The sequence below is a fragment of the Brienomyrus brachyistius genome, chromosome 1 (genome assembly GCF_023856365.1).
Source record: "Brienomyrus brachyistius isolate T26 chromosome 1, BBRACH_0.4, whole genome shotgun sequence".
In the NCBI taxonomy this organism is placed as follows: Eukaryota; Metazoa; Chordata; class Actinopteri; order Osteoglossiformes; family Mormyridae; genus Brienomyrus; species Brienomyrus brachyistius.
In genome coordinates this window covers 52,625,257-52,637,725 of record NC_064533.1, presented here as the reverse complement: position 1 = coordinate 52,637,725, position 12,469 = coordinate 52,625,257, and the positions used below count along the sequence as shown (strand labels likewise).

The 12,469-nt window shown below is 44.1% G+C and overlaps 1 protein-coding gene across 1 annotated transcript; it reads left to right on the top strand.

The window, feature by feature from the left end:
• The first annotated feature begins 1,460 nt into the window (after positions 1-1,460).
• LOC125747478 (kelch-like protein 9) lies at positions 1,461-8,016 on the top strand. Its single transcript, XM_049022776.1, has 6 exons — positions 1,461-2,511; positions 2,625-2,727; positions 2,951-3,057; positions 3,343-3,538; positions 3,882-4,022; positions 4,324-8,016. The coding sequence occupies exons 1-6, from the start codon at positions 1,477-1,479 to the stop codon at positions 4,677-4,679; spliced, it is 1,938 nt and encodes a 645-aa protein (XP_048878733.1). The 5' UTR covers positions 1,461-1,476; the 3' UTR covers positions 4,680-8,016.
• The last annotated feature ends 4,453 nt before the right edge of the window (positions 8,017-12,469 follow it).

Genomic DNA, 12,469 nt, shown 5'->3' with positions numbered 1-12,469 from the left:
TGGTGATTCCAGGGCAACTCCGTGTCCGTGTCCCCATGTCTGTGATTTTATGTGTGGCGTATTTGAAGGCTGAGAAAATAATGGGGGGCTGGGGGGGGGGGGGGATTAAAAACGCATGAGTCACTCCACTCAGGATCAGACACCACCCTGGGGAAATCTAATCAGATCCCCTCAATTTACTTATTTCTTATGGTCTTTCTGTTTTATTAGGCAAGAGAACCTGTACATCTGAAGCGGCTTTCTCACAGAAACGACCTTTAATCATGTCTGACCTGGGTTGGACTGGAAGGGGAATAGAAATCGGCCCTGGAGTTGGGCCGAGTGGTACTGCTGATATAACAGGACCCAAACCCCGGTTTGAGTTCCTTTACCCTCTTTGTCGTGGCTTTTAGGCTAACCGGGTAACTGGAGCATCAATAATAATACGAATAATAAGAATGAAGTAATGAACAATAACGGAAAAAATGACCTACAAATAATTTCATACAAATCGATAAACTGAACTATTTTCGTGGTTTTTATAACAGAAAGGCGATATCAGAATTTTAAAAAAGCAAACAGACGAACGAACATAACTTTCCCGGACTTCTGCGGTCCGTGATCTTTACGTTCGTTTCAGATCTTTAGAGTTTAGAAGAGCATATTATTATTAATGTAACGTCAGCACGTATTATTGTGCTGTTTTTTTACTAAAAAAAACCTTTCTTATTTTCACTCCGTTTTGACAGCATTTACAGACTCGCTTTACCCAAATTGACATTGGGTGCGCCATGGGAAAACTATACACCATTGCTTAAATTTCTCAAAGGCCATGCCTATGACCAGTGTTAAAATTTAGTCAGGATTGCCACTTCCGAATTGAATAAATAAGGGACGCCACCCGGCTGTGGGGAGGGGGTTCCCAAAAATAAAATATGCCAGATCAAAAATAACCTAATATCATTTTGGTGTGAAAGTTGACAATTTGGGTGGCATCTGCATACCATGACACGCCCTTGCCGACGCCCCTGACCAGGTGTACCTGCTGCATCTCTCCAGGACGCCCCCGTAGAAAAACTGCTGCTTCGCCAACAGATATTTCACATTTTGACTACTATAGTGTACTACCCTCTTCTGGTGGAAATTCAAACAGCAACCCTTAATAACTGGACTGCAAATTGGCATTGTGATTTAAAAAAAAAAAAAAACCTTGATATTACTTGGCATCGGATCGAAAAGAAAATCTGTGGCATGGCCCATCCCTACTATTTCATAAAATGTGATTTTTTTTTATATAGGTTACGTTTTTGGTGAGAGGATGGGAATTACGCTTGTTTCATTCCGAAAGCCTACACTTAAATCTGCTAAGAGCTGCTTATATGTGCAGCTTCAGATACCATGGCAGTACATGCCCCGTTAACGTTTCGTATTGACCAAAATTCCGAAGTCGCAAGAAACCTCGCTAAACCTGTAAATTCCTTTCGTAATAAATCCCTCATGCACTACGTACATCGCCGACGGAAGCAAGAACAAAAACTACAAATCCCAAAAGAAGCAGCAGCGGTCCTGCACGAGCCTTTCCACGCCTTCTCCGACAAGAACAACATGGCCTCTCACATGGAAAGCAGGAGGTATCTTCTCCGTAATGAACACTTCCCCAGATCCTTACAGAAGGGCTTTCAGGAGCTTAGGGAGTCTGGCTGCTTGTGCGACGTCCAGCTCGTTGCCGAAAACCAAACGTTTTCAGCGCACAGGTCCGTGCTGGCAGCCGCAAGTCCTTATTTCAGAGTCATGTTCACCACTGATATGAAGGAGAAGAACATGGAGGCGGTGGAGCTGAAGGCGATAACAGCTTCGGGACTCAGATGTGCATTGGACTTTGTTTATACCTCTCAGCTGCAATCCGACCTCGCAAGTATCGAGGACGTCCTCCTAGCGTCCACCCACCTTCATATACCGCAGCTAACTGACTGCTGCTCCCAGATCATGGAGGAGTCGCTGAATGTCGAGAACGTTTTCGAGGTCCTGTCCCTGTCCGAGAGGTACAACTTGCAGTTATTGAAGTCCGAGTGCCTCTCGTTTATATCACGAAAGCTGGCCGCGGTTCTGGAGACGCAAGAAAGTCCTCTCCTGCAGATGGATGGAGACTCTTTCCTGGCCATCCTCAAGAGGGACGACGTGGATCCGCGCGTCACGGAAAGCGACATCCTGGAGTTGGCCATGGAGTGGCTGAACCACGATTTGTGCGACAGGGGCCCGTACAGGGAAGCACTACTGAAAGAAGTCCGGCTCGGTCTCATTTTCCCGTGGGACGTTGACTTCGACTCGGACGGCGACCTGTGCCGTGCCGCCGCTCTTTTGAAGAAGACAGTGCCCGAAGGTGCCTCTTATCTTGAAATGCTAAGCAGGGAGGACCTGAGATTTCAGCTGGACGGCACGTTTGAGAGGTGGTTCAGGATCCGATCGACGCGACAGGGGGTCCTTGCCACCTGTGGGAAGACCACGGGAAGCCTGGAGTGCGAGGAGATCATGGCAAGGCAGTGAAGCATATCGCATGCAACATATCCAGTCAACACTGCGATTACTAGTACATTATACTGCGAGTTTATATTGGATCGTGAATGGGTCTGTTTCTCAATTGGCAGGTTTTGACGGGACAGTGTACGAAAGAATGGGAGACCATTTGCCGTCTGAAAGGAATGTATAACCATTGCAGCGTGGTGCTCAACGATTTTATGTACATAATAGGTAATGAGGAAGTAATGTCTACGATGAATTGATTTATGGGGATAGTCACCTATGGCAACAGTGGTAGCTTCTGTATGGGGGCTGGCAGGCTGATGACAAAGTTCTGTAAAATTATGGTTTTGAGGAAGATACCCACGGAATATGTAAAATATGAAAAATGTGCTGTTTTGTATAGTAGTGTTAGATAAGTAAATAAGTGTGTGATCTCTTTTCCTGTCTTGAGGGGGGCAGAACTCCTGGTTCAACGACAACCATGAGGAGGAGGCCATGGCGTCTGTGTGGCGTTTCGACCCCCGCTTCGGTAAATGGACTGAGCTGGCCGACATGAACGTAAGGCACTGCCTGCACCATGCTAGGGCCCTCTGGGGGCTCGGAACCTAAATAAGTCGCAGGGACAATAATGTGTAGCTGTGCTGAAATGTGGTGTTGTGGGGCAGGTTTGGTCTGTTGTCACTGTTAGCTTTTTCTGTTTACCATTCGTGAGGTAAAATATAACTAAAACACACCATGGAGTTGACACCAATTTATTATACTAATTTATTTGCTGTGGCCTTCTGGGTAATCTGGACTTTCTTCAGCTCACTGCCTGTTAAAGGTACTGCCCTGTCCCCCCAGGTCCGTCGCAGACGGTTCCACTGCAGCGCCCTGGGTGACAGGATCTATGCCGTGGGCGGTCGCGGGGAGGGAGGCCTTCTCTTCTCAGCGGAGTGCTACAGTCCCAGCGAGAACAAGTGGACACTCATCCACGCCCTGCCTCGCCCACTTTCCAGCCACGCGGGTGCTGTGCTCCAAGACCGGCTGTACATCTGCGGTAAGTTGCCCCACTCTTGAAGCAAGAAGACCAGCTATCTTTGCTGGAAAAAATGTACCAGGGCATTTAATTGTTGTGACTGCATGCTAAGTTTCACCCAAGAGATGTCAGTGCAAGAAGGGAGTGATCCAAGTATGAAATTAAAATGTAGAGGCCTCAAGCCTTTGCTAGATCTTATTGCTTTTTGTTGATGGACCGTATAATGGAATTGGGGGTCTTGGGTTGTAAGTAGCAGCACTTAGCAGTGAGCTGGAGAATCAAGAGCTAGTACTTAAAGTACAATCTGCCTCGCCGAATATTCCCACTTTGACAGAATCACGTATTTATGTATTTGGTCCACTAGGGGGCTCCTCAGGAGAAGTCTTCTGTGATGCACTTTCCCGATACGATCCGCAGCATGACAGATGGGTTGACCTGTCACCCCTTCGTCATGCTCGAGGTTTCCACAGCATGACCACAGTGGAGGGAAAGATCTACGTCATCGGTAACGGTCTCTGTGGACTTGTTTGTGATAAAGGGAATTTTTGTCTTTACATGAGTGTTGCTATTCGTTACATCCTCTTGATAATGTCACAAGCAGTACTGAACCCATTTAGTTGTGTAGATAAATGTTACCTCAAATGACACTGATTGTCACTCTGAGTGGTGCTTCATGCTTGGACCCGGGCTGTAACAAAAATAGCAAGAAATTTGAATTTGAATGAAATATGGGTTTGTTAACCTCCTGGGGGTGGAAAAAACCGTCAGTGGATTTTTCATTCGCTTTTGTCTTTTTTTGTGTGAAGGTGGTGTTGTGACAGGCCGGACCGACGGTGCAGCAGGCCGATCATATTCGGACCTCCTAGTGACAGAGGTGTACTGCCCCGATTCAGACCAGTGGACCGAGGTGAGCCCGCTTCCCGTGGGCCACAGCCAGCATGGAGCCGCTGCCCTGGGGCCCTGCATCTACATCATGGGGGGATTCTCCTGGACAGCGGAGGGCTTCCTCAGCGGGGTCCATGTCTACGACACGCAGACAGATGCCTGGAGTGCTGGCCCTGACCTGCCACGCCCCCTGGTGGGCCTCTCTAGCGCCGCGCTCACCATCCCCAACAGGCTGTGCCAGGGCAACAATGTCATCACACCAGAGCCTGATGAGTGAGGTCATTGGGCAAGTCGCTAGGACCAAGAACATACAACTAAGCCGTGTGACCAGAAGCATTTCAGCATTCTACAAAGTACTGTACCATACATACACCAAAGTGGAACTGGTGCTGTCGCCCCCTACTGAGCGAGTCTTAACACTTTCCCGTCACGTGTCCAAGTGTGAGAAATCCAGACCCGATGTTCACATACACAATCCTTGTGCACATACACAAACTCTAAACACGAACAGCATATTTATTGTGAGTGGTTACGTTAATAAGGGAACACTGATTGGCTTGTGTGATGATCTTCATCCTGCTTGTCGGATCACTCTTGTAGTCATTTGCACTTGATTTTATTTATTTTTACAAGCAATCTTAAATTTATTGTAAGTTTGTTATGTAGCAGCGCATCTGAGACCTGCTTGGTTATAGCAGCTGTCAGAAGTTTCTCATATTACCTAGAGTAAAAACACACACTTATTATTTTTGGCAACTGACTTTAAAACAAAGTTGTGTAACTGCTCACTCACTGTCCAGCATATGCTATAACATTGTTTCCCAGCCTGGTCCATGTTTTTTCCCCCCTCCCAACTCCATGCCAGATAGACAGTCTGGGAGGGAGCAAAAATGGGGACTTTTGGGGGTCCCGAGGACTGGTTTGAGAAACACTCTCCTATAACGCAGCGAGGCTCATCACTGCTACAAAGCATCCCATTTAGATCTGACTAAATACACCTTTGTGGTTACCACTCATTTGATTTGTTTTAATTAGCCTTTTGCCCAAGAAACTTAATCAGTTGTAAAATGCTGTTAGTTTTTTCATTGCTTTAATTAACTTTAACGAAGTACAAATGCTGTAGCAGATATTCTCACAAAAAACAAACCAAATGGGTAGCTTTATTGTGGTGAAAAGTCATGGCATGACAGCACGTTTAACCTTCATGAGTTTGGTAGGGTAGCTGTTCCCTGTATGGCCAAGGTTTACACACGACTGATATGTCTCTCTCACATCTCCGTTTGATTACTCTGAGTTTGTTTTATTCTGTTTAATGTTCTTTGGCCTTTGTTTGGACAGTCTTGTGCAGAAGATAGCCTCCATGCAGCTTCCAGAGCTCAGGAGATGTGTCCTCCTGTTGTATATCAACTGTGGATTTGGCCATGAGATGAACACTAGGCACTTTGTCCATCTCTGATCACCAGAAAACACATGTCCAATCTGTATCACATTTTGAACTCTCCCTGTAGATTAGCACGGGCCTCCATGTCTCAAGGACATTCCTTTATAACAACGCCTGCAATTCTATGTCTGATGAGAGAATGCTTGACTTTCCATCCGGGCATCCGTACAGCAAACGGCACCCATAACCACCTCCGAGGACTTGGGCTTACATTCGTCATGAGTTTCATAACACATGAACTATAGATGAATTCTCCAGGAGCCACTTAATCATTCCTGCTTTGTCAAACAGTCCTGGGCTCACATTTGTGCAATACAGATATCTGTTTGACTTGAAGTTTTTTCACTACAGTGTAAATATGTAAACGAAGCACTGAGGTATACTGTGCCTTTGAAGATGTGGTCTGAAATGCACATTGTAATGCCATTATACTCAAACAGATGCCGCGTTAACTCGCATTAACAAAGAAATGGACAGGTCAAACGTGTCTGCTGGCACTAGTCTTCTGAAATGACTTTCCCCAGATGATTAAAATGTAAATGTGCCTGTCACAGTGGCAGGGAAAGCAGGGTGGACTGGGGAGGCATACTGGACTGGGCTTGATCTCCAGCTTGCGGAGGATGTCTCATGGCGCCAACTTGCTATGCTGGGGGAGTCCCCTTCATCGCTTCCATCTGGCAGCCAGTCCACCATTTCCGGGGATTGACCCCTCTCCGGTGGGGATTACACTGACTGGTCGCCATTCCCTAGGGTGATGCTGGAGATGATGCCCTGTCATGATCAAACATCACAAAATAGTGGGGTCTTCGTAGGGGACGTTTTGCAGGTTTGTGTGTTGATTTCCAATGAGATATTTATGAAAAACAGACAAAGATTTCTGACCATTTTCTGGACCCAAATAGCACAGCAGCATCTACACAAACAGACTTGCTTCCTACAAAGCGTTTCATCTCCTAATGTTGTGTACAGCAGTATTAATATCATGCTGCTATTCCTCTTTCTTAATGTCTGTTGTGGTTTGCAACACCTGACCAGTTATCCACAAGACAAAGGCTAGATATATTTAAAAAATATGTGTCGTTACTTGCATAACTTGTATGACTTGTACATATTAAATTATATTTGAATGTTTTGGTTTGTTAGGTACTTACTATGGGATAAATCCAGTAACTGTACTCTTTCAATCAAGAGATTCGTGGATTAATTAAGAGAACTCATCACCTTTTCTTTTTGGTGCAATTTCTAGGCAATTCCATCATGCTAGGAAATTTTGCAGTAGTAAATTTAGTTCAGAATTAAGCATTTAATCGAAAGGTTTATAGAGTAAAAATAAAATGAATGAAGTTTCCTTCAAAGGACTGACATTCCATCCCAGGTAGCCCGCACCTTGTGCCCAGTGTGGACAGGCTGCAGGTTCACCCTTTGCAGGATAAGCAGTTATGGAAGGTGAATGGATGGAACACTATTCACTTTGTGACTTTAGAACAAATATGAACTTAAATGTGGCTGTTTGTGCAGATGCTCTTTTCCAGATCGTATCTCTAAGAAACCCCCCGTCTGAGATAATGAAATTGGCTCTCTAAAGAGGCACCCCCTCAGAAGATGGTATCTTAAGTGGCCACCTATGTTGCCTGATGGGTTGACCAACACTGCTTACAATATCCACGAGCCCATAAGGGGGGGAAGTTAGGACAATTCCAAGGGCCCCAGTCCTAAAAAAATTTAACCGTAATTGGATTCATCTGGGTTATGGGCCCAAAATCTCTAGCAGCACCCCTGCTTAGAGTCAGTAATTCCTGCCTGCCAGATCCTACTGTGTAACTCTCCCTCCATCTGATTTTATTTTATATCATTTTAATCTTGAAAGGCCTGCTCTCTTCGTCTCCCTCTTCCAGGAAGAATGCTTCCTCTCACAATCAAAACATCCTCCTTCCTTTCCTCTGTTCCACTGATGTATCCTCCAGTCAGTTCTCACCAAAGAATGCGAATGTGAATTGATGGTTTGTATTTTGGCCACCAGGTGTTTCCTTTTAAATGTGATTCTTGGTTTGCTGTTTTTTGTTTAACCACTGTGTCGTCCACTATAGCGTTAGGTCTCACATGTACAGTGTCTTGGGACTGGTCACTGTTGACTATATAACTGTGGATCACTTGATTAAACTGAAGAGTGTGATTCTTGTGAATGAAAATGGGGGTTTCCGTGGAAACATGCACTGCTAATGATATCAAACTGCATCTGGATGAACACGAAGACTCCTTTAGTACATTATTGCTTAAACCCTTCGTTAATATAACAAACACATTTATCATGAGGGTCTGTTCACAAGTCAAGATCTCTACTTAGATCTTCCAGTTCTTTTAAAAAAAAACTTAGTAAAGGTACAGTTCTTACAACTAGAAGTGTAGTTGGCCTAACTGTACATGGTTTTGATTCTACCCCCTGGATGTCATAGCCTGAGTACTGTAGCTGTAGCTACTCCTTGGATGTTTGGCAACTGAATTTTTCTTCCAGTAATGAGAACGAAATACTAAACTAAGCCATAGCTTCAAAATAATAAGGTGAATATCTAATTCCTGTGATGGACTGTCTGTCTTATTCTGGTGTTTGGCTCAGTGGGTTGGGATACTGTGCCCATGATCACAAGGTTGCTGGTTTAAATCCCAGGGTCAACAGTTCAATTTTACCAGTGGGCCCTTGAGCGGGGCCCTTAGCCACAAATTGCTCGAGGGACTGACTAACCCTGCTGTATCAAACAGATGCTTTGGATAGGAAATATCTGCTAAATAAATAAAATGCTTGTCACTTAAAACCCCACTGTCACCTTTTGCCTATAGTTTTATAAGAGCAATATGTCAATCCTGGCATGTGATTTTTCTAGTGGAACAAACTGAAGGACAGTCCTGCCCATTATGTTGTAATTCTATAAATTAGGTCTGGGATGGAAGTCAACTGGTGCTCTGCGTGACTTTTCCAACCTGATTGAAGAGTGGACTGAGAAATATCTAATTAGAAACATAAGACTGATGTTGTTTAGCTAACACTGGGAGCTGGAATCTTTTCCAGCTCTGGAAGCCAAAGAACTGGGAGCAATGGCCAAGGAAGAGGGAACAAAACCAACACCCTCAGCATATGCTAATTCCCTCAACCAACCGCGCCCATCGCCTGTCTTTTGCAAACTTGACCAAGCATAGATCACATGACAAGCAGCAGTTACTGAAATCTTGACAAGGATAGAAAATCTCAAAGTCATCATCAGCACCAAGGACTTTTCTGAGATTTACAGTCCTTTTTTAATAAGTCGTTGCATTTCAGTTACTATCAAAGACCATCTCTGTTTGGAAAGGTGTGTGCAGTGTATGTGTGTGTGTGTGCAGTGTATGTGTAGTATTTGTGTGTGTGAGCATGTAGTGTGTGAGGGCCCTTTGTATATTTAGATAAGTTTTCCAGTTGCTCCTTTAAAAAAATATTACCAGATGTTTTTCCTTGTTAATGACTGCTTAGTATGAGCCATTAAATTGCACATTTTTAAAATAAGCCACGAATCTCTGTAAATGTTTTACATTTAATACTCTTAATTTCAGACTTAGAACAAATTAAGGTGGTTTTACTTTGTCGTCCTTTCCAAGGTAAATAGCATCATTCTCTAAGCTGGTATGCTTTTTAGAAGAATTATCCACTTTCGGTTACTCTTGGACAATGAAAGCATTCACTATGCAGTTTAAACACACCCCGAGAGTCAACCAGCATTTTTAATTGTTTGCTGATTACATGACTAATGAACCTGTCAATTCATATACTTATTAGTTCAGGACAAGCTTTTCATATGCCTCTATGACCAAGCCTAGTCCTGGGGATCATGCTAGCTTTGTAAAGCAGGAAAGCAGAACCTGCTCTCAGCACACTCACATCTCTATGATCCTGCTCACGAGCAATAACTTGCATCAGCATGTGTTTCACGTTCAGTAGTAGAGTGTTGCATTATGGGTTAGCACCAATGGAAAGGTGGACGTCTGAGCCCCTTAAAGTGCTTCTTAACCCTAGAATATTCCTGAGTAGCTCCAAGTTCAGTTCATTTACTGCATCCTTGCAAGAGCAGGTCTCATACTCTGCATCTTGTCTGGCCCCTAGAATTTTCAGAAGTTCAATACTTCCACTTCCAACACATTTGAACACCAGCAACCAATAACACAGTATTGACCTTGTACACAGCACTGCCTGCCCTCTTACTTGATTACCATACCCCAAAACTACACCTCTGGGAAATCTGTCAAGCAAGAACAAACACTATCATCTGGATTTGTACTTTCCTGGGAAGAGTGTAACAAGAATTTTAGAATTTGGTGATCGGTGGTCATTGTTGACACACCACAGCACACAGTGCACAACAACAAAATATGTCCTCTGCATTTAACCCATATGTGACACTGTGACATAGCAGGGGGCAGCTAAATCAGCGCCCTGGGAGCTGAACCTTGCTCAAGGTACCTTAGTGGTAATGTGCTGGTCGGGGATTCGAACCAGCAATCTTTCAATTACAAGTGAGCTTCCCTAACCAATAGCGAGGTTCCAGACATGTAGACAAAAGAACACTGCCAGTCTTAAACTGCATTTATGAAACACTTATCAAGTCCATATAACTAGAACTATGGGTCTTTTAGATGTTTACAAAGACCAGCTGCTCACAAAAAAGGGAGAATCCCTTTCAAATGCATTAAAGTCTCAGTATTACAATCCAAATGCATTACATAGTTATAGTGCTGTTAGTAAATGTACTCAAAAGTGTGAATGATTTTTAATTAAGCTTGTCAGTTACGATGTCCATCCATCCATTCATTCATCCATCCATTTTCCAAACTGTTTATCCTACTGGGTCGCGGGGGGTCCGGAGCCTATCCCGGAAGCAATGGGCATGAGGCAGGGAACAAGCCAGGATGGGGGGCCAGCCCATCGCAGGGCACACTCACACACCATTCACTCACACATGCACACCTACGGGCGATTTAGCAAGTCCAATTAGCCTCAGCATGTTTTTGGACTGGAGTACCCGGAGGAAACCCCACGACGACATGGGGAGAACATGCAAACTCCGCACACATGTGACCCAGGCGGAGACTCGAACCCGGGTCCCAGAGGTGTGAGGCAACAGTGCTAACCACTGCATCACCATGCCACCCCCCAGTTACGATGTTTATAAAGAATAAAAAAAATCTAAATAATTCAACCACTGATGAGGATTGCTGGAATTCTTTAAATAGAGTAAAAAAAAACCCATTCATCCATCTTCAAAAACTATTTATCCAGGGTCATGGTGAGTACAAATATATAATGTGTAAATGTTATCTTTGCAACAATTACACTTCGAGTTATATATTATATAAATACACAATTTTTAACTACACTATAGACACTTCAAAGGCGTAGCTATGGTACTATGATTTTGGCTATAATTTTATGAACATCTAATAGGCAGTTTTCTCTAATTGTACAAACCAATGGCCTTCTGTGGTATGTATTTGGCCTTCAGATGTTTGGCAGTTAATGAATTGATCTTTGGGCAGCATTCAGTCCAGCTTAAACACATGACATCAGGAGGGCAGTTGGGATTTCGTGAGCACAGATGGGCCGTTATAGAGATTAGTAACGAAGGTTCGGAGGCAGTAGACTGGAACCCCCAAAAATAGAAGCCAGCAGGGAGTAGAGTAGCTGTTTCACCTTCGGGTAATAAAAACGTTCAGTCCTGTGCAAGCCGAGCTTTTCGTCCAAAAGGCAAACGACACAGTGTAACGCTGAGAATCCAAAGCTTTTTCGTTCACCGGTTTTGCATACCTGTCAAGGTCAACAACCCCTCCCCCCCAATTCTCCATGTTCAGACACTCTGCCCGGTGATTAAAAACCTGCAAGAGCCGGGCTGTGGTGCCTCAGAGCAACATAACTTAATCTGAAAAGCCCAAGGTAAATGTCCAGCTGGATAAATGGGTCAAACTGAACCGCCTTGGGTAAAAAGATAATAAGAATGTATGTGGTCGGCGTACAAGGAACCGTTAACATCACTTTCTGTTTTACACCAGGCATTCATATATTTGGAATGAGAGAATTTCAAACTCAGCTTTTGCAACTGGTTACAGAAATGATCATTGTTTTTTTTTTTTCTTTTCTTCGAGTGACTGATTATGGCCCACAGATAAACGCTGACATGTAAACTCTTCTGTCTGTCTAGGACCTTTGTTGGAATATTGCCATTCATACCACAACGGCTGAATTAACTGGACACCATTCATTGTCACAAACAAAAGTAATGCTGTCTATTCACGGCATAAACTGCAGGGAATCTGCCATCCTAATTTAAATCAGAGCTCTTTGCATTATCAGCTGCCACATCTGATCATAAACACATTTCCACGCCTACTCTCCAAATGTTCCTACTTTTTCCACGGGAAAAACGCAAGCTGGGAAAACAGAGCAAAAAAAAAAGGTGGGGGGAGGTTTTTCGAGGTTTTCTGTGAACAACCCAGGGAAAGAACTCAGCGCTGGATCAGGCCGACATGCGGAACAGAAAACAGCAAGAAAAGTATTTTCTTTGCTTAATGGCGCATTCTGTGGGCTTCCCTGCAGGACCCTCGCATCA

Coding starts and splice junctions, on each gene's coding strand:
- LOC125747478 (XM_049022776.1), top strand. CDS start 1,477: ATGCACTACGTACATCGCCGACGGAAGCAAGAACAAAAACTACAAATC. Junction 2,728..2,950: donor CGATTTTATGTACATAATAG/GTAATGAGGAAG, acceptor TCCTGTCTTGAG/GGGGGCAGAACTCCTGGTTC. Junction 3,058..3,342: donor CTGAGCTGGCCGACATGAAC/GTAAGGCACTGC, acceptor CTGTCCCCCCAG/GTCCGTCGCAGACGGTTCCA.